The 23,769-nt window shown below is 39.4% G+C and overlaps 1 protein-coding gene across 3 annotated transcripts in view; it reads left to right on the forward strand.

The window, feature by feature from the left end:
- Positions 1-20,908, forward strand: part of LOC124145796 — a 79,561-nt gene extending 58,653 nt beyond the window's left edge. For 2 of the 3 annotated variants that reach the window (XM_048386579.1, XM_046515713.2), the window contains exons 2-3: positions 16,113-17,028; positions 18,420-20,908. In XM_048386579.1, the coding sequence (XP_048242536.1) occupies positions 16,113-17,028; positions 18,420-19,669 (2,166 nt within the window). In that variant the 3' untranslated portion in view covers positions 19,670-20,908. Of the gene's footprint in view, positions 1-584; positions 740-16,112; positions 17,029-18,419 lie in introns of all 3 variants that reach the window. The other variant, XM_048386580.1, reaches the window with a different exon arrangement.
- The last annotated feature ends 2,861 nt before the right edge of the window (positions 20,909-23,769 follow it).

Raw genomic sequence — 23,769 nt, forward strand, 5'->3', positions numbered from 1 at the left:
TTAGACATATTCCCTGAAATTACTTTTGAGGCTCTTATATAGCCAAACTTGAAATCCACTGATGCTTGAGAGGAGGGGTTGTCGTATTCATATTGAGTATTTTAATCTCATTTCTATCCTATGTTTTGATTACAGTTAAGACTAATTGTTAAGTTAAGTGAAAGGTATTTGTTGTCATGTCAAATAAATTTATTTCTCGATTTTTTTTAATCAAGTTTTATCAAGAGCCTCAAAAATAATTTCAGGGAATATGTCTAACAAACATGATGCTCAATCAGGGAATATGTATAATACCTGAAAAATTTAGGGATATGTATATTCCCTGAGTGAATCAGACATTAAATATATTCCCTGAAAATTTCAGGGAATACACATATTCCCTGATTATTCATATTTCCTGTAACATATACACATTGAAAAATGCACACCTATAATTAATTGTGGACTAGTCCAAATTATTTTGTATGTTATTTTGTTACTGCTGACTGGATCAGTTCATTGCGGTATAGGGATGAAGGTTTTGCAATTGTGTGCCCCTAAATTGTAACAGAGACCATATAATAGATTATGGTCTCTGGTTGTAGGCAGTGAGCGAAGACACCGGTGATAAGTACTGTGGTGGTGAGAAATCCTCCCCACATAGCCTCTCGGAGCATGTCACCACACTCGAAGCATTTCACAGAGGGCAGCGCGTTGTAAACTACAGGAAGCGCTCACCTCGCGCCACATGAAAAAGACGGTCAGTGTGTTGCTTTTGAATTTATTCTTAACAACTAAGAAACTATATTTAAGATATCGATAAATTGATCCTAAATACTTGGTAAGTCCGTCACTGGAATCCTTTGTTCGCCTGATGTCATCTACTCATGAACCTGCTATTGTACAGCTATCAATATTCATATTGAATGCAATGAAACTGTATAAGTCACATTATCAGTAATTGTATTTCTGTAATGTTATGTTCTATGGGCCTGTGGCCTCTGACTTGAAATAAAGGTGTTGTAAGAAACTTTTATGGTAATGTTGCCTCATATGGTTATGCCCGTGTGTAGATATAGTGAGGATCATGAGGATTTACATATCTATTATGCCCATAATGATACAGAGGAAACACGTGAAAAGATACAAAACAATCCTCAGAAAAGATACAGGTAATCGACGTGAGGGGAATATGATAATATGCAGGAAATACCCACCTGTGCATAAAATGCCGATATAGGATTCTATTGAGGGAGTCATCATGATGTAAATACGGGTAAATCGTTTTAAAGCTTGTACATTTTAGACGTTGTAAAGCTAGTATCATCATCCTTAAAGTGACTGTACATAATGTTGATATCTCATAAGAAATAAACGACTCGTGGTGGGATATAGCTAAAACGGCAGCTCAGCAAAACTTCACCGAGCGATAACGTCACCTCGCCTGAAGCGAAAACGGCTACTATTATGCTACAGCATAACATAATAATGCGTTGTTTATCGTACAATAAAACAGTGCATGGCTGCGCCCCTCCTGGTTTGTTCTCCCTGCAGTGATAGGGGACACATTTTGGAGGATTAAGAGCTTCTAATGCAAGTATTAGGGACAACAGAAAACTTGCTAACTGGCGCTTTTCTATCGTTCAATAATGGTCAAATAGTCAATTCCCTTCAACGGATTTACCGTGTGACGTCACGCTCCACCCTCCCATTCATTTTTTTTTCTTGAAGCCACACCCGCCATTGTTTGTATGAACATGACGAAGCAACCGAGCTACACTTAGAGTTGATATACCTCTGTAGTTGGATGGACAATGTGTACCGTGTGCGACATACGCTTGCAGTCGGAAAGCGCACGTAAAATCTCCAATATAAGTAAGTAAGTAAGTAAGTACATGTAAGTAAGACAATGTGGATCTCAATGCTTGTGTAATGGAACAATTATTCCAATTGACCACGACTCCGGTAAATATACTGAACCGCAAAAGAAACGTCATCCCAAGTAACATTGCATAAAAAGTTGTCATTTGAATATCTGGGTAATTTTTTGTCAAAGTTTCTAAAATTTAACATTACCTTGTCCAGTATTATAGGTAATGATGGGTCTGACGCAACCCCACTGGAGCCAGATTTATATACCTATACTGCTACTACAGATGGAAGTTTTTATGTAAAAATGATGATGCGATTCAACCATCGTCATGATATTAAACTAAATTGTAAGGAAAATATTCTCTATTATTTTTACTCATACGCATACCATTATTTTGAACAAAGTTATATTCAACATTTTTACAAAGTTCTTCGTTCATTTTACTAGGATACCAGACTATATACTCTTTTTCGAAATTGGAAAGAAACAATTGATGACCGTATTTGGTTGGCTTGACATCAGTGATATAATATATACCCTGTGGTAATTCTCGCCATTTGATTGGCTTGTAATTCTCCATTATTATATACTTATGTAATCATTCGTCTAAATTATTGTGGTGTGATCCAACGACAGAAAACAATCTATTTTTAATCTCCAACCAGTTCTTTGGTTTTGGCACGGAATAATTGACGTGCTTGTTGTCTCCCCTGTTCTATGAACTTTTTTTCTCGTCTTCGCTAATACCTTTGGTCTTATGAGAATTTGATCGAATCTCCTGCTTCATTGTATTGTATTTGGTTAGTTCTGACAACACTAAACGAGACTCTTCCTCTGGTATCTTACAATCAGCCAGTACTGTTGAAATATCCTCAATGCTGTTCAACTTTGCTTCGGCAAGTATCCGAATATTATCATGTTTTAATGCTTTCTTTTGCAACTTACGAGAAATAAATTTTATCGCTATTCCGGCCAGTCCTGGGACTCCGGCGGCTACTTCCGTGTCAAGTACGATATCCATCAACAGTATCCATCTTTTCAGATGCTTCATCGAGCACCGGATATAAACCCATATTGTATATTATTATATCATATATTAGTCTTAAATTGGTCTTGCTTCAATGTTTTGAGAGTATACATCAACCTAATTAAATGTATATTATGCGGCATAAATATCTTAGTAAGAGAAATGCTATTACTTTTATTAACTTGGACCCCCTCAAGGGTTGCAACGGGTGATGCTCCCATATAAATAATACTGCAACGTCGACGCTCGTGTATCTTAAGCCATTTAATTGATAGACCTGGTAATATCTCGAAGGCATCTTCTGGTGCATCTGTAGCGGCCATACAATTTCCGAGTCCCGTGATGGGATTCGAACCACGGACCTTCTGATCAGAGGTCGGACGCCTTGTCCACATGACCAAAGAGGTTAACCCCGTCAGCAAGCTGAAAAGGTAAGGATGTCATGTGTGGGACGACTCCACGCCCTGCTACATACTCCCCCGTCAACAGAAGGCACGTCCCGGGCCGCATAGTAGGGTACTGAGGCTTATTTTGCTCAAATTTAATATGAACGTGCTCAGCCCCACGTTGGGCGCCAATGTAGCGGCCATAAAATTTCCGAGTCCCGTGATGGGATTCGAACCACGGACCTTCTGATCAGAGGTCGGACGCCTTGTCCACATGACCAAAGAGGTTAACCCCGTCAGCAAGCTGACAAGGTAAGGATGTCATCTGTGGGACGACTCCACGCCCTGCTACACATCTCCAAACAAGACTCCAATAATAATTGTAGAAAGAGCAGGTATAGCATTCAAGTTATGTTTAATATCATTGAATTCAGTAACCAAATTTAAACTAACATTTTTTACTGCCGGACGACTCAATAACATGACCTGGGTTTTCTGGCAGGGGAGAGACTAACACACTTTTTCGTTTTGATGGGATATAAGCTCCTAGTACGACCCCACTATTTATTATCTTAGTTACCCATCATCACATATGGTGGGGTAATGACGATATTCAGTAGCCACTCGATTTTTGCTTCGACCATAGTCCATTTATTATCATCGTAAGATTGTACGAAGTGTTTTTATTGAGTCTACTAACGTAGACATCACTTAAATCTCCTAGATTACCTGTGAATGTAACTTCTTTCCGCCTGTATACATTATATTGTAAGTGTAAAGCGTATAACTTGCCATTGGTACCGGGTTTACCGAATCCCTCTGTGTCTCCAGGATCAGAAAGCGCAATTGTATTACATTGACTAAGGTTATGCGTTCCAGGGCCTGATGAATTAACCATTATTTATAATATGGAGTGTCACACTCAAATATCCTATATGTACAGGTTAATGTTTGATCTAATGCAGAAATTTTGAGGTCTGAAATAATACCCTGCTTCATTTTTTTTATATTGTAATGTTGAAAAGGATTCCCTTCTATCGCCATTGTATTTTTCTTCTTTGACTGAAATAGCTCTCAGCAGAGTTGAAGGACTTTCGAGTTGAATATTATCCGTTGTACTGATCTGATCAAGATAGATGCACAATTCTATATAGGGAACTAAATCGGGTACTTTAACTCCCTGCAATGTTTTGTTGGGTGGTATTAATATTCCTACAATATTAGGTCCAAGTGCTTCTGCTAAGATCGGGGCAAGAATTATACTCTCTTCTCCAGTGTTTAAAATCAGCATCCCATTTGACTCATTTTTTGTGAGACTAGCTCCAAAAGGCTTAAAAATTTCATCATTGAGTGAGCATACACTGTAATACCCATCAGGTATAATGTGTTGTTTTCTATTTATAAATATCTGAATATTTCTTCTCGCAGCACTTATATTGGTCTACTGCGGGTAATACGTTACATCGCAGAGAGCGACTTCAAGTTGACCAGCCGAGTTATCGATAGTATGAAGCAGTTGAATAGACTGACCATTTGTTATTCCCGGGAGTGTAAGATACATATTAAATATACAAAGATACTATATCATAACTTAAATATGAAATCAACTTACATTACTAATCAGTCGATTTTAGTAAGTGCCTCTGGTGCTACTTTTTTTGTTGAATTCCCTGATATCTTTGAAAAATACAGGGTCACGGCAACTAGTGATAAAATGGTGCATGATTGGTTCCAAAATCCGATGCAATTTTGGCAGAACCAGTTAATCTTTGCCGTATGGTGTGCCACAACAGGATGTGGTGTATCTCTTTATGCTCCCGGATTTGAACTAAATAAGTCTGTTTTATCATTTCACGTGTACTATCAGATTAGACGTTTTCTTAAAGAAATTAGTGCCCCATTACCGCAGTAGGGAGCGTGGAATTCCATAAATAATCCGTACAATAGGTTCGCGTATCAACATATTTGTCAGGAATTTAATGTTTCTACGAGTAAAGATTGGCGTATTAAAGGAATTAACCATGGTCTAGGTGTTCCGTACAGCGGACTAAAAAACTGTTAAAGAAGAAAATGATGATTTAGTTAAAAGAAACTCATCAACCATTCGATCCATTTAAGTTGTTACAGAAAAACAATCTTTTTGTAAGTTTGCATAATCTTAATCATGGCTGGGAACTTTCGAGTGACGATTGGAGAGGAGATCTTATGAGTTTTAAGAGTGGTTTAGCTTATATGGTTACAACATTTGTGCAACTAAACGATACCGCAAACGCTTGGAATGAATTTCTGTATGATAAAACAGAAAATAAGTTTACTAGCCCAGGAGTTGTAAGAGTTAATGAATCAATAAGAACTTATGTATGGGCAATTCTTGGGAACGGGAATAATTGGTTCTTGGACAGCGCTCGATGCGCAAAAACAGTTTGTTGCAAACGTGGAGGATGCTATTAATTCACCAGTCTTCTATAAAGCGTTATCAAGATGTATTACAGTACGCTCAATCCAAAGTACACTACGTTTATGCGCCGGGACTATACATGTCTCCGAGTAATATGGAACTTAAGATCGGTCAAGTGATAGGTTATAATAATAAAATTGTTATTGCTACCGATAAACAAAAACCAGGTATAAATTCATATATTAACACCACCGAATTAATAACGCAAACAAACACAGGCGAAACGGGAATAGTCAAGCTACAGTCATCGAAACAGCCATCTACTGACGCACAACCAAAAGTGCCACCACATGTTGCCGCTAAAACTCAACAACATATCGATGAAGAAACAGCGCTTATAGTAGGTGGAGTTGCGGCTGGTTTACTCATGATTTGGAGAAATAGTTCTTAATGAACTGATTTGGATAAATAGTCTTTAGCGGATACGCACAACAGCCCTGCAATTGCTACGATCAGTGCCCACAAGTTTTGACTAAGCCAAGTGTGGCCTTTGCTAATAAATTCAAGAGCCAGGAAACTATACTCCCTATTATACCGGGAACTGCAGATGCGGCTTTCCCAGCGAGCTTTCCCAGTGCTTGTCCTAATGTTTGTGAATGCTTTTTTATCCACTCTTTTACACCATTTTTATCACTAGGTGATGTGGATGGTGTATCACTGCCACCGGTTAACGCGAGAGTAAAAAGTCGATATAATAAATCCCAATGCGGTTAAAATACTGGCAATGGTTATACCCTGTTCTCTGAACAATGTTTTAATTTTATCGGCCAGTGTTGTATCATCGTTGAGGACTTGACTGATAGTTTCTCGAATTCGACTGATTTGTGAACGACGTGCCTTTCTATTACTCGAAGCTGCTTCGAGGCGGGCCAATCTTTCGTCTTCTAAGTTAGGCAATCTTTCTGCAACGCGACGTCTACTGAATTCATCGCCTGCCTGTTCAAGTTTTGTTTTCTCATAAGGTATATGCTTGTCAAGTTCAGATAACTTGGCTATGTTATTGATGAGTTCTCCCCGCATTGTTTGCATTGCCTTGTCAAGGCCTCGTAATTCCCTTATATTGTACTCAAAGGATGGTGGTACCTGTAACGTGGAATTATCGTAGAAGGTATCACAGATTTCTCCGAGTCCGTCTGAGGCCAGCTTTGAGCTTTCTTCGAAATTATCTTTATCTATGGCACCGAGTTCAGTACGCACAGTCTGAAGAACCTTACTAGTCTTCGCAGAAAGTTTTTCTTGTGAGTAGTCTACAAAACCTAATTCAATATGAACGGTGTTGATGCCGTGTTTACTAGCTATCGTAGACAAGGCTAGGGGCTTACGAGTACGAGAATTCATAAGATCAATATCCGGAGAGCCACGCAGTCACAATATTCCTTTACTAACTATCGTATACTTTGAATAGTCACGACCAATAGGAGTTTCTTTTAAGGCATCGTAATAATCATTAACGGCTGGTTTCAAAAGTTCATCGTTAAGATTCATTGGGATACACCAGCGACACATTAGTGCGTCAACGATTGACGAGCAGACACCTCCACTGTCACAGGCCACACCGAGGACCCATTCTGACACCACGTCATCGCCGGGACCATCTTCAGTGGGCAACACAGCAACAGCATTGGCACCGCCAGCAGTGGAGAAGAGTCCTTTTCCCAGACGAGAGCCGTTATTGTATCTCAACAGCAGATGGCAGAGAGAGAGAGAGAGTCTGGCGGCGCCGCGGGGAACGTTATTCGGATGCTTGTGTTGTTGAGAGAGACTCGAGGGGTGGTCCGAGCATCATGGCGTGGGGTGGAATTGGTCTTGCACAGGGTCGGCCCTGTGGTCTTCCAGAACATCGGTACAGGGAGAGGCAATGGTGTCACAGCAGGTCGGTACATTGATCAAGTCTTGAGACCACACGCCATACCTCACGCAACCACGAGTTTCAGCATGATAACGCCCGTGCCCACACTGCGAGAACAGCAAGAAATTTTTTCCGGCAAAATGGCATCAGAACCGTGCAGTGGCCTGCCCTCAGTCCCTATTTAAATCCCACTGAGCACTCGTGGGACGAGATTCAAAGACGGCTGAATGACGACCGACCAAGGCCGACAACTGCAGCTAAACTGCGTCAGCCATTCCTCAGAGTGTGGGCTAAGGTGTCTATGGCCTTCATCAACCGCCTCAACCATTCCATATATCGACGTTGCACGGCAGTCATCAATGCACATGGCGGACACACGAGATACTTTTAATATGTCTCATAGTATGTTTACAGTATGTTTACAGTGTTTGGACAAATAAGGTTTCTCATATATCTATCCATGGTAACGTTTTTTTTGCGGTTCAGTATATAAGCATCATCCAACAATACATTAAATATAACTATAAGCTATGGGACAAGGATATCACTAGTTTATTTAAATAATTCAGCAATTAATATGTCAGCAGCCTCGTGAACAGAATCGTCAATATTATAAATATTTATAAAATGAGTTGCTCAATGATATGATTGGTTTCCGTCCAGTTACATAGTTAGAGAGTTCACGCAGAATAAATCAGAAGCACTTACTCTTTGGAAAATACTTATATATACTCTTTTTATCACGAAGAGCGGTTGTGTAAGTATTACTTGTTTTAGATACCGATTCAACATTCTTACAATGTCTGTAAACTCGGAGACACTAAGAATATGAAATCGCCTCATCCCAGGTCGGAGCTTCATCTCCCATTCAGGACTGACATATCGAGAATAGCACATAGATTTAGTAAATGTCTACCTGCAGGGTTTACTGTGGTATCACAAGACTGTCTGTTAACGTTGATAGTGGCCGTTAGATCTGAGATATCTTCATCACCTAGGATCTCAGCAATGTCGTCTTCTGTTTGATCACTGGAATCACCAGTCTCCTCCAATGAGAACATGTTTATCTTTGTCCAACATCGGAATTACTTCAATTAAAGAGTTATTAAATAAGGTCATACCGCATTTTGTGTTTCTATTATTGTACCGCGTAGAACAAGGCGGATTTATATATACACATGAAATTAGAATATCTTTGTCAATATTAGACACACATTTGTCTGTCAACAAAAATACAGCATTTTCCGACACTTTTGACCGCTTTACATGGCAGCAGTTGGTTTTCTCATGAGAACAGTAATAGCGCCCGACATTCTTCCCCTGTCAGCTGTTTTCACTGCATCAATACCAAATGCTTTGTATTCTGTAGATATCTGGTTTCACTGATCTGGTTGATATGTTTTCACCAATCCACCAATGTCAGATTGCATTATTAACTTCATGAAGTCCGACAGTTTACTTCGTAGTCCTGAAATATTCCAAAATAATAGAACGATTGAAGTTGTACTGTTTACACTGTTTAAAGTTTAAACGGACGTGACCGAACACCTATTTTCTCTGTCGCTCTTGTAACGTCTTCCTCTGTCTGTGTGTTACGTCACCAACAACTCCAATACCTGTAGTTTTCAATTCGCTTCGAAGTTTTAAGCCCCTGATTTTCCAATCTGTGTTGTAGAACTTGATGATAATTGGTCTTGGACGTATCGTATGAAGGTTTTTTAACCAAATCTGTGAGCTTCAGCAATGTCAGAATAAGTAATAAGCAATTTGCTGTGCAGAATCGCGGCCCTTGGGCACACCAGAAGTTGTGGGTTCGAATCCCGGTTCGTCCCGATTATGTTCCTAGGTTTGTCAGCACCATACCCGTGCTCAAGTTTAAACGTCTTAGACCTGCATTACGTCGGGCCTTCCTTCACAATAAGCTGAGAAGACGTGATATAATTGGAATACTGTTCAGAGCGGCGTTAACCCAACTCACTCACTCATCTTTACATACTATCAACAATGAATGCAAATATACCTTTCGCGAAGAAAGACACGTTTTATTACAATATAGATATTGATTATCGAACAGATCGTCTTGACAGGGCGCCGCAATTTTGTTTGAAGCAAATGCAAGTGATATAAGAGATGGAATCTGATTGACTCCACAGAGATTGACTGAACACAAATAGTAAAAGGAGCCCACTTTTGGTGGCTACATACGTATGTCGCTGACAGTTCACGAGGTTCCTTTTCAATGTTTCGTAGTGCATACCGCATCTCCAGTTCAATAAACCTCTCCTGCCTTTGTCTTGCCGATTATATACCTGGAACCATGATGCACACAACGTCAGCATATTCTTTATCTAAATTATATATACGTCTTTATTACACAGATTAAGGTAAGGTGAAGGACGTTCAGTGGCTCAGGTGTTGGTCACGCAGCTAACACGGGTCAGCGCAGGTTACTTTTTCACACAGCCCCTCAAACACAAACAAACCAACAATAACTTCAAATTTGCGCCTGATTCACCCTCACACGAACGCCTGATGTTTGTTTGCTGACGACACGGTTTTGTCAAGTACCAAGTGTTGGGGGACTACGGGAAGATCATTGATAAACTCTCTGAGTATTGTAGTAAGTGGGGTTTGATAGTAAATGTTGAGAAAACTAATTTTTTTAGCAGCTCTAACACGTTTTAGGCTCAGTTCACATATGAACATGATTGAAAAGGGAGATGGGTTTAACCCCAATTACAGTTACCTATGGCGACCGTGACATTGGATGAAGAAAGTCTAATCAAATTGAGAACCGACCCTATCGTTCATTCATGTCAAGTCATAGGGAACTTTGTTTGTGACTAAATACCAGGATATTTCTACTTTGAAACATAGGAAGGGTTCTGGATATGAAGTAATCACACACGTCTCTACATACATGGCACTATGAGTGAGTGGGTGAGTGAGTGAGTTTGATTTTACGCCGCTTTTAGCAATATTCCAGCAATATCACGGCGGGGGACACCTGAAATGGGCTTCACACATTCTACCCGGGTCTTCGGCGTGACGAGCGAACGCTTTAACCACTAGGCTACCCGACCGCCCCCATGGCACTATGAACAGAGCTTTGTTACAACTCTTAATGTAAAAATTACAACTACATTAAGGGTTACGTGTTAACTCTTAATGTAAAAAAATACATTAAGAGTAACAACCCGCAACCCTTAATGTAAAAACTATTTTTTTACATAAAGGGTTAATATCGTACATATCGCCCCATAATGTAAACGATTCTTATAAACAAAGTTTTATTGGAAATAAAGGTCGTTTTTTATATTTCAGCATGGCATTTGCTTTATATGAAACACAGTCAATAAAAAAAGACGCTAATGACATTTTTTTCAGAATATAAGCTTTTTTGTTTACCAACCACAAAAATGTATTCGGGAGGAATACTGGTTTCGAAAAAAATATTCACTGGTAAGATATGTTCGATACGGAGAAGATGCTATTATTATTCTGTTTGATAAAAGTATGTTTGCAAAAAACACTTTTGGAAATATGTTCAATTCTGAACATATATATTGAAAAGGAAAGATTTGGAACTGACTCTCAAATCGGTGACTATATATTTATTGGGCATTTAGGGTGTAGTTTGATAGATCATGTCTTAGCATCGAGTGACGTGTTCCCCGGTATCACCGATTTTGATATATTATCTCGATTGGAATCGCACCATCTACCTGTACATTTGGCCATTAAAAGAAGCAGTTGCACAAAGTCAGACCCCAAGGTAACCGTAAAGAATACAGATATACGTAGAAATACATGGTTTTTCACAGTATTTTGTCAACAGCACTGGGTTCTCTTACAGACGTGTCTGGTACAGTCGCATTATTAACTGGTGCTATTTCAACAGCCGCTTCTATGTTGAAGACATGAGTGAGCGAGAACTATAGACGTTCACCGTGGTTTGATGATGAATGTCTCGGTAAAAAAACATGAACGGTGTCATTATTTAAATGCGTTTAGAAAAACTAAAGATAACTAATTCCTTATTAAGTATAGCATCAAGAAGGACCAGTAGGCACAATGGAAAAGGAGTGACCTAGAAAACCCAGCAGCTGGAGATTCTAAACGTTTGGGACATGATAAAGTATGTGTCTAGACGACCGCAACACCCCAACCCTTTTCTCGTCGCTGTATTCTAAACAGATGGGTATTCAGGATCATCTTGGTGAGGTGGAGGACATAGTGACATGTCCAGGTTATGGTGCAAGAACTGACAATTGACATATTAGATTCCCAAATCACCAGATATGAACTTTTTGAAAAAATATACCAGCTGTTCTTGACGACAATCTTAGTGAATATATCTAAAATATTCGTCCGTTGTTATGATACCTTATTTAAAAATCATATTTAACATCATTTGTCAAAACGATGTTTTCCCTAAATGTTGGGCTTCTGGGATAATTATCCCGTTGTATAAGAAAGGGGACGCCTCTGTTCCTGATAATTATAGGGCTATAAGCCTCCTTAGTATCCTAAGTAAGGTTTTTACATCTATTTTAAACAGAAGACTTGTGTATTTGGCTGAAACACTTGACAAAATATCTGAATGTCAGTCGGGTTTTTGGAAAGGTTATTCAACTATTCAACTGTTTTGTTTTAAACTCTGTCATTCAATGTTATCTTTCACGTAAAGGAGGTAAATTATTTGAAGCATTTATTGATTTCTCTAAAGCATTCGACTCCATTCAAAGCCCCCTTCTATTATGGAAGCTATTGTACAAACATGGTTTGAGTGCTAAAATGGGTAAAATGTTACAATCCATCTACAGTAATGTAAAGGCGTGTGTTCGTTCAAACAACACGGTATCTGGTACTTTTGATTGCTTATTTATAATATATTTCTACTTCTGTTTGCGGATGGCCTTATTGTGTTTGGCAATACTGTAAACAACTTACAAATATCTTGCATGACTACTGATGTAAATGGGAAATGTCAGTGAATCTATCGAAAACAAACATAGTTGTTTTTAAAAATGGGGGAGGTTTATCACGTTATGGAAAATGGTACTATGATGGAAGTAGTTACTGGATTCAGTTATTTTGGCTTCTATTAGATTAATGAGGTCGACAGGTTAGATAATATTGCAATTCAGGCAAGAAAGGTGTTCATGGTCCTGTCAAGTAGTATACATTCCTGGAAACCATACTCGCCTTACTTTTACTTCAAATTATTTGATGCAAAGATAACACCAATACTTTTATTTCATTTGGTGATGTGGTAATAAAACCGTATTTTTAAATATGTTACGTTAGCGGTTAAAAGACACTGTTTCTCAGGTTTGGCATAGTGATCTATCCGAAAGCCCCAAAATGGCTTATAATGCACAGTTTCGTGTGAGGACTATTTGAGTAGTATAACTATAAATCTATAAATAAATTCAGGACCACATTGACTCGTTTTCGGCTCAGTTCTAACAATGTAGAAATTGAACGTGGACGACATTTCAATATTCCTCGTTAATTTAGAAAATGTAAAGTTTGCACCTCTAAACCATATCGAAAATGAATATCACTGTTTGTTAATTTGTCCAGCTTATAGCCACCTTGGGCAAAGTCACATATAATCTAAATCTTACATCTTTCCAATTATTCTGAAGTTTAATACACTACTGCCATCGCAAAACCCTATTATCAATATGAATACAAAAAAGTACGCCAATGCTATAAGAACACAAATACTCCAAACTTTGAAAAAATGCAATTATGTTAAAACTGCTTTTTCAAAAAACAAAAAGCAAAGAAATGTGTTGTATTTTATACTGTTTGCACCTAAATTGTATTTCATTTGTACAAAAAGGCCCTTGGCTTACAAGTACTGAATAAAGTGAAGACCAATTATTCGTAATAGAATATGTTGAACTTCGCGCGTTTTCTCAGGAACAACATATAGTAGAGCCATGGAACTTGTGAAAGTGCTCTTCACCTTGCATATTCCAACAACCTCTCAACAACGACAACCTGGTCGTTATTTGCAGGTTTTCTTTATGGGTCATTACTGACGTGTCATTTCGCTGATTTTATTAAATGCTAAAGTGTATCTAGGGACACTATACAATATGACTTTATTTACGAACAATTGAATCAGCGTGTCCGCCTGTCTGTCGGTCTGTTCGCAGAAAATAACTTTCCGGACAATTCCTTCTAAACTAATTGACTAATTTCAATTTTCAAACTTTGTACACGTGAACACTTCATCATGTTGTTGGGCACATTGCAATTGTTTTTTTCATTTCGGCGGAGTTGTTGCCTTTTATTACTTTGTCATTTCAATTTGGCTGGACAACTTCTAAACTACTACATCGATTTCTTTCAGATATTTACGTAGGTGTAGCTACGGACACTGTACGACATGCCTTCACTTCCATTACCATTGTGGTACCATGGCAAGGGGACGGAGGTCGCTCATTGGTCGAAATTTAGAATTGATCGATTTCGTTCAAATGTTGTATATTGACATATTATGGGACTCCGAACTTAACCACATAGTTATTGTTTTTATTATGTCATTGGAAAGGTAGCATCTGATTCAACCTTTAAATACTCTACCCTATTTCGTATAATCTTCAAAAAACAGAGGTTGCAATTATGTCGTCCAATATGATTGCAGAGGGACGTTTGTCAACTCATGTCAACATCATCATACGTCTGTGGGAGGTATTTAATTCCTCATAGGACAGTTCTAGTTAGCTTTATTATTATCCATACATGCAAGATGTCCGAAAGGCTGCCATCCGTCTTCGTACGACGTGCGTCATCCGTCATGCCTAATGTTCTTTTTTCGCTGTTTTCCATCAACAATGGTCTTACTACAGGATATGCTAAATTGGTATAGAAAAAGTATAGACTTCATATCCATAGTTTACTTTTCATGGCTATTTTTGACTCAACAGGGTCAAACCAACGGGGTGTTGTTGTTTTCAACAAAAACATCACTGCATTGGAATTCCTGTCGTTTGTAATATCATATGGCCCTGGTGTATCCTCAACTGTCATTCTGCTTCAGAATGTCCACTATACTATGCCTAAAACTCTGTTAATGTACCATTCTCACAACCCGCCACCATCTACGTCTTGCTCTGATCTGCTTGGTCTGAGTCCTCCTTTCCGTCGTTATCGTATTTGGATAGTAACGGAATCGAGGTTACCTTGTAGAGTATCGAGAGATAACCTTTGTACAAAAGTAAGTTAGATAGAAATCGGTTGAAAGGGTAAGGGGTCATAACCCCTTTTATAAAACCTGCATATAGCAATCAGGTGACCGTTGTAGAGAGGGAATCTAAACATGATTAGTCATTTGCACATCTAGACAAAGTAACGATCAATTAAAACTGCGAAGTTTCGTGAATGTTCGATAAAAAAAATTTCATAGTAATAACCTTAATGTAAAAAATACATTATCTGTCACTTCAACCCTTAATGTAAAAATGTTTTTATTAAGAGTTGTAACAAGGGTTTACCCGCAACCCTTAATGTAAAAGTTTTTACATTAAGAGTAATTTTCACATTTAGGGTTGTAACAGAGCTTCACTCATTGAATACAGCCCGTGTAAGCGGACATCTAATTTTAAGGCACTTGAATGAAATTGGTCTGTATCATAATTTAGTATTATGTATGTGAATAACTAATTGCTTATTTTTAAATTTGGTGTCATGCTTTTATCAAAAACCAGTGTTTGAAACCAACTTCTTGCTGAGTCTTTTATAATATTAGCTAGTATTGTGCACAACCCCCAGGGTTAAACTGATGATGGTAATCCTGCTGGGGTATCGTGCATGAATCTGAGGTACGGTAAGTCCCCATTTGGTTACTGGTGGCCTATACCCGGTGTTATAAACAGTTGTTGATATTGTTGCTATGTCCAAATATGTCAATTGTATATATAGCAACGTGTTATCGTCGCTATGTGGTGTAAATAATTTCGATGCACTCACTCGTGGAATACTGCTTTGCTTTCTCTTGAAAGAAATCGAACATTGTGAGCATTACTTTAACAAAAACATACATAGCCAGTAAGTAGCCAGTAAGTAGCCATGTTTAGTAGTGTGCATAAGGATGTTCAACAGATCACAAAACTAAAGCCGCTTTGCTCATGGATCTTCACCCATTTACTATTGTTTGGCCGTCCGTTTTGAGCTGGTCTCCAATATCAGTGACAGCATTTACCGTAAATATAGATGCATATTTAGTTACATTACATAATCGTTGACATCCTCGCAAAACAACCATCTATTTAAAAATATTACGTGTCCACAAAATATGAATATGAATATAAATATGAAACAAATGGGAGCACACCGTATGATATTCTCATTCCGTATCGCGTTCATCATCTATGTGGATATTTCACGCCTTTGTAAGGGTGCTTCTTCAATGAAAGACCGGCCCCCAATTATGTTATTGATAGCTTCCACGTTACATGACGCGCCAGATCTGACTTTCGAAAATATTGGTAAATCTTATTCCATGTATGTTTCATATCTAGATGGAGCTTGTGCAGGATTACAGTCGACTGGCGGCCATATTGATGTCCTGGACTGTCACAGCGTTCATCTGTCATCAGTGTGCCAAGAGTTATCTTTCCTTTCTCGGAGCGAGTACCATGGGTTACATGTCGGTGTCCATGCTTCAGTTATCATTGTGTGTGTTGACGTTGACGATCAAGTCGGGGAAAGAAATCCCGTCATCATGGCAACACAAGGCAATGACTTTAGCTGGTCACGTGATAGCTACACTAGCAACTAATTACAGCCTTTCTCTAATTCACGCCTCGTCAACATTCGCCATTAAAATGCTGGAACCAATCACAAGTGCCGTTATACAGAGGACTTTGTTCACGGTGACCTTGCCAATCTCATCGATGTTAACATTACCGGTCATTGTGTCAGGGGCAATCCTATTTACTGGAAACCCATTCCAAGACGCTGCATTGTCACAAGGCCTCCTGTGGGCACTAATTTCAAATCTGGCCCTCGCATTTCGTAATATATCAATGAAACGTTTGTTCCAAAATGGTCACCATCTTGAGGCTAGAACAAAAGTCGTAACACTCACGACCACAGGGACTCTGCTGCTGATGCTGTGTCTTCTTTGTTTAGTCCAGGGACCTTCCTTCTGTCATCTGGGGATACTAGCAACGTCGTCCGCCGTCTTCCACGTCGTATACACATATCTGTCAGTGGCATTGGTGTTAAAGTCTGTTTCTGTCGTCACACACGCCGTCATCAACATTTTTAAAAGGGTCGCCGTCGTTTTAATGTTGTGTGTGTTTGGAAGAAGGGGGCTAACTTTGATCAACATCGCGGGGTTATTGGTGTCTGGTCTGGGCCTCGTACTCTACACTATCAAGAAGAACCAAGCGCCAAGTCCAGCTATGACCGTTCCTGCTGTAAGCACAAAAGGTAACGTGTAAGCATAGTGGCAACGGCATGCCTTCGTCACTCCAAAGATCGGGGTTCGCACACCACACGTGTACAATGTGTAGAGGATATCCAAGTTGTCCCCGCCGTAACATTCCTGGCTTATTGCTCAACGAGACCTAAAACCATTTTCCCTCTCTTGCTGTTGAGATTTGTGGAATAATTCTAATTATTTGCGATTTACGTTAAAAATCATTTCCCTAATAATTTATTACTTATTACTTTACTAAATTACTTTCAAATTCTTTTGCAGTATTTTGTTAAACCTTTCTTTGGGATCAACCATCTGTCAGATTACAATCAAAGTGATATATACATTGTCTCCGAAAGAACCGGGGAACTTTAAGTCACTTTATAACACCAGGTGTGTCGTGCACACACAGGAGGCTGGGTGGGGATGGGGCCACTTGCAATGACAGGAGCATTGTGTCTCACATTACATTCACAAACTGAAACAATAGTTCTCAGTAAATGCAATCTCCACCACAACGCCAATTGTGATTCTCTGATTCTATCATGGTTTCATTGAAACCATCCAGGTAATGCAGGGGTTGGATCCGAAACAAATTTAGCAACTCAACGAGAAAACACTCCCTATCATCCATTACACAGTGTGCTGTGGTTACGTCAAGAGGGTGGTCATTGTCTGTTGTATCCAGTCATCCAGGACCGGTTTTGACTGAGCAGTGGAATTAATGCCGTGATTATAGACCGTGTTTTATTGCCAAGTGTCACGTCGCCAATGCCATATCACTTACACAGCTATGTGCATGCATGTATCACTTACACAGCTATGTGCATGCATGTATCACTTACACAGCTATGTGCATGCATGTATCACTTACACAGCTATGTGCATGCATGTGTGTGGCTGCTAGTCCTCACGTAACAACAGTAAACTGTTGTATGCCGGGGTTGGACCACCAACGCAGACCCTGAGTTACGACGATGTTATATAGGTCACATAGGAAAAGGTTGAGTCACGAATATCGACCAGAAATAGACGAGGGTTAACGTATTCCGTTACATCCCGTGTATTTAGTTTCCTAATTTAAAAAATCTCACATAAATTGGTCTGTATAATAAACAAAGAATATGTGTTTAAATTACACAAAGGTATCATCCATAGTGTAGTTCATATAGTTTTCTTGATATTGTTGACTGTTATAAATATATATTTACACCACATGCCTGTGACATTTACCTTACTCTTTATTGTACATATTGTAGAACATTTGTTATTTTTTCGCGTCGCCACGTGGCTGAAATATCGCCATGACGAAGTTAATTCACGCGCTCAGTGTATTTGATATTCTGTCCTCGGTACACGGTTTTTGAATTTGTATCACCTGTCAATATTTCGTATATTTCAGGAACTGTTCAAAGAGTAGCTTTGTTTCTCCTGCCCCTGGCCTTGCTCTGCACAGCTACCGGAGTTACAAAGCTTCACTGGGACACTTTGGCTAACATCAAAATTCAACAGACGGAATTATCTCCAATTGACGCAACCGAATACTGGAAATCCATTGGCCTGCACTTCACACCTGAGAACGGACTTGAAGACTTTATTTCTATGAAGTACGTAGACCACCCATACGAGACAGACAGACTGTCGCCGTTACTGACGCGCCACTATGACGTCATCAAGGAAGCACAAAGAATACATTTCAACATCTTTAACGACTTGATTGGTACCAAGAAATACGCTATTTTATTTGATGTGGCCGACTACGAAAACAAAGGAGACCCTGCCATATCGACTGGAGAAATTATCTTTCTTCGTAAACTCGGCATACAGCTTATTTATTATTGCTTGACAAGCAAATGCCCCAACGCAATACATCATTCTGTAAAGATCAGTGAAAAGTACCCCAAAGATCAAGTTATAATTCTTTTCCAAGGAGGTGGAAATATGTTTTCGTATAAAAAAACTGACGAAATAAGAGAAAAGGTGATCAAGTCTTTCCCCAATCATCAAATCATCTGTTTCCCGCAAAGCATCTGGTTAAGATATGAAGCATCAGAAATAAACCGCTTAGCGAAAATATATAATGGCCACAAAGATTTTACACTATTAATCAGAGATAGAAGCTCATTGGAAAAGGTTAGCGCTCTCCTGAACAACACGAGGCGTATTCTTGCCCCTGATATGGCGTTTCAGATGGGAGCAGTGTCCCGCTTTGCTCCTCCAACATTTGACATTTTGTGGTTGAAAAGACATGACGAAGAGGCTATCGGGTACACACTACCAACGTTTCCTAAAAATGTTACCGTTCACGTTGCAGACTGGTTCCGCACGTGGCCAACAGCAAGAGACGAATCCACAATGGAGATGGCTATCCATATGGCTACAAATGGTCTGTTGTTTCTTCAGAGAGGACGTGTAGTCATAGCTGACCGGCTTCATGGCCATATTTTGTCCGTGTTGTTGGGCATTCCGCACGTGATTCTGGACAACTCCTACCACAAGGTGACCAGTTACCACAAATCCTGGACACAGGGCATGGACAATGTCAAGGTCGCGAGTACGAGTGATGACGCGTTGCATATGGCACTGGAATTCCTTGACAAACAAGATGACATTTTACCACCCATTCTACAGTACCATGTTAGTCATGATTAAAACTTTCACATAAAACAGCTCTTGGTAAATGTGAAGCTAGGTTACACGTGGTTTGTTGGAAGCAGCTTAGGATCAGAATGTCAGACGATGTATAATACCTATTTGGGGCCCCTAAGTTGACATGATCAAACAATGTTTACAAAATATAAGGTTTACAGATAGTAGTGGCTTTCGAATTGATAAATATATACTCTTCAAAAAAAGAAACGCAAAGCCAGATTTGTATGAGGTAGGAAAATACAGTCAGCTACGTTTATAACGAACGAACATGCACGCTTATGACGAACTGGCGGATATGACGAACTGTTTTGGTCCCGTCCATTCGCTGTATTTACATGTATGTTGTAAATATGTCTTAAACGAACTACGGTTATAATGAACTAAACTTCGTTTTAACCGTAGTTTACTCTATGTGTTTGTGAGGTTTGTGTTGAAGGTGTCCTTGTTTAAATTATGTATGTTTGTTGTTTGTTGGCATTTATGATGGTGTAGGTACGAGGGCTGATCAAACAGTTTTGACTAACTTTCAACTATGGGCCATAACAAAAAGAGCCAGTCGTTTGAGTTTGAGTAGTTCATGTTATATTTGGGATAACACTTTCTTCGTAATGTACAGATTTCTTAGTAAAGTCAGCGATCTAACCCACTCAGCCACCGAGGCCACGAGAATCTATTCTTTACTAAGAAAGTGTTATCCAAATATAACATTTGTTACATTTCACCACTTTCTATCTGGCATTGAGAATCACAGCTTTCGGCCATGGGAACCGTGCCAATTTACACATGTCCGAGGGGTACACACAGTATGTGCTCTAGACTACCAGTTGTCGGACTTTAATTTTGTGGAAGTCTCGGTGGCTGAGTGGGTTGGAGCGCTGACTTTGTGTGCTGGCGATAAGGTGCCTCACTCTGGCAAGTAGGGGTTCGAATCCCGGACGAGACTCAATCCCAAAAGGTACGAGAATCTGTACTTTACTAAGAAAGTGTTATCCCAATAATAACAGTTACATTTGACCACTTTCTAAACTGCATAGTGTATTCATATGTACACTGTGCAACAACGGTGTCTGATGCAGACTTGGAGAATCATACCCCTGGTGACTATGTCTTTATGTTTTAATAATTTCATATTGCTTTGCTAATATTATTGCTAGGATCCCCTTTGTTATTGTTATGTAAGCAAATGTTGTGGGTAATGAATTATTCTTAGTGTAGAATTAATAAACTCTTCTTAATTGCCGTTAGATTGTTGTGTAATCCATTTGAAATGTTGAGCCGAGCATTGTGTGCTTGGATGTATGCTGTGTTACCCTCTGTATCTGGCCTGAGGCCTTATAAATAAACTTTGCCTTGACCTAATATTAAAAATTCGCGAAGACCCCAATACAACACGTGTCTGTAAAGGCATTGGATGACGTTAGCGCTAGGGGGTTAATAAGCAGTCAGATTAAAGGCTTATCTTAAGATTAACAACTGAGTAGCTTATAACTAAACAACATTTGATGCAGAAAATGGTGGGTTTTTTATGTAATTCTTTTAATTCTCAATTAAAGTTCTCAAAAAGAGGGGTATAAAATAAGGGCCCATCTGCATTTATTTCATTTCACTATGACGAAACTTCAACCTAAGTAACAACATAACTTCACAACGTGGTGGTCAACAGGTCATACATGATGGTTTTCGCTATCGCGTGAACATCGGACGTCATTTGGCTGTCCATTGGAAGTGTGTCTTTGGTGGATGCAAAGGTCGACTAACTATCGACTAACTACCATTGGCGATCATGTCTCCTCAGTTTCTGATCACAGTCACCCATTGGTAGAGCGTGAAAAACAGTTAAGACTCTTCAGGAGACTAAGGCAACGTGTGAAGGAAGACACAAAACCCATTCAGCAGATCAACACTTGATGCTCCTTCAGCTGCTACCGTCGCTCCCTTGGTCAGCATGAAGCCCGGACTCTACCGACATCGCAGAAAGGATCTACCTCCATTGCCTCCGAGAGCCTCCCAGATGTTAGTTTGGAAGGTTCCTGGAAGAAGACTCAAGACAGACGTCAGTTGTTGTGTGTCGATGACGGAGACGTAAACAAGATACTCGTGTTTCCCACAACACAGATGCTGGACATGGATGGTCCCTTCTACACATGCCTACGTTTATGTGATCCGCTGCTTAATGCATGACCAGATGTATCATGCTGCCTGCTCCCTGCTTCCAAACAAGCCCAGAGCTACAAATGCCAGACTATTCCAGCTACTTAAAGTGAAGTTATCACACACGTCTCTAAATACATGGCACTATGAGTGAGTGAGTGAGTGAGTGAGTGAGTATGGGTTTACACCGCTTTTAGCAATATTCCAGCAATATCACGGCGGGGGACACCAGAAATGGGCTTCACACACTGTACCCATGTCGGGAATCGAATCCGGGTCTTTGGCGGGACGAGCGAACGCTTTAACCACTAGGCTACCTGACCGCCCCAGCTACTTAAAGCCCCACCCTGACTATAAATAGCCCGCAAGGTGGCAGTGTTTCAGTTTCGAACAGTGACTGGTTGTAATCACAACCGAGTGTCGAGAGAAGCTTTTTGAAAACAAGATCATCAAAGACCCTCAATCTTCGTATCAACTTGAATGACAAACCCTGGATACCACAAATGGCTCCATATCTAGATATAAGTCAATAAATTTTAATAAAGTTTTATCTTAAAAAATCGAATCGATCATGTTTGGTGTCTGCATCAATCACAGTGGGCGGAGCTTATTGACGGTTGCGCTATAAATAGCATAGCACATGTGTACATGTGACACAATGCATTTAAGGTCAAAGTGTATTGTGGTGTATATTTTTACGGCAGAACAGGAGCAGAACAACAGTTTCGGTTAATGTAACAGTAACGATACATAAATACGTAATTGACAAGATTCTTTTAGTTCATTCCGTTTAGTTTTGCCATTTGCATTCAACAGTTCTAGATCCATACCACACAATATTCAGATTATGTTTACAAAACTTAAAATATTACTCATTTTTCATATTTTCAACTAGTGTTTAGGAAGGGGCCTAATTTAAAGCACCAGAAGTTGCGCCAATATGTTTTAGCTTGACAACAAAATATGAATATGTCACGTGTATCAACATAGTAATGCACACAAGCAACTGATAAATATAAAACGAAACATTACTCGATGTTTTGACCTACATTAGGCGTATCTAGATAATATTGTAATTACGATAAACGAAAACTCCAATACACATATTCCAAGACATCTTTAATTATGGATTTCCTTTCCTTTCACAGAATTTTCACACACAAAACTGAGTTTTGATCATTAGATCCACACTTGTCCCATGTATTGTTTGCTCGGGGTATTTGAATGTACATCGCACACGAAGTTTAAAATACAATCTTGGATCCCTTTCCCGTTTGTCGACACTAACCCTTCATCTGCTGAAACGTTTAATACATATTCGGCTTCATCTGGTTCCACGATGAAGTATCGCTGTGACACTGATTCACCAATCCCAATAATAGGCACTGAATTTGTCAAAATATTGTCGATTCGAATTGGATCTTTCTCCACGATAAAGTCACTAATATCATAATCGAAATTACCAAAGGCTCCCTGATAATCTCGAACAACTCTCCGTCAAATAAAGCGTCACATGATAATGTTTTTGTTGCTCATATTGAAGTCAAGCGAACTAGCAAAGTTCTTGACACATGTAAGCAGCAATCAACTTGGATACGCTCATGGGGCGCAGTTGCTGGAAGATCGCGTGGTCAGAAAGGGGAAAACAAAAAGTTTTAGAAAGTAATAAAAGAAATCCGCAGTGCAATCCAAAAGTACAATGTACAAGATGTTTTTTAGTAATAGTATTCACGAAAACATTTCTTTCTTCACAGCATGGGACCCGCCAAGTTTCACAGATCGAGTGACTTCGGCAGTCGGAGCATTCGGACAAGTGACTTTGCCAAAACACATTGCTACTGGGCAATGAAAACATGTGACGGAAACGACAAAAAAACTACTTTCGTCACTTGAAAATATTTGTGACCATTACCAGGGTTTTTTACACACTCGTTGTCATCCAGATTCCA

The sequence above is a fragment of the Haliotis rufescens genome, unplaced genomic scaffold (assembly GCF_023055435.1).
Source record: "Haliotis rufescens isolate VD_foot unplaced genomic scaffold, xgHalRufe1.0.p SCAF_6, whole genome shotgun sequence".
Taxonomy (NCBI): Eukaryota; Metazoa; Mollusca; class Gastropoda; order Lepetellida; family Haliotidae; genus Haliotis; species Haliotis rufescens.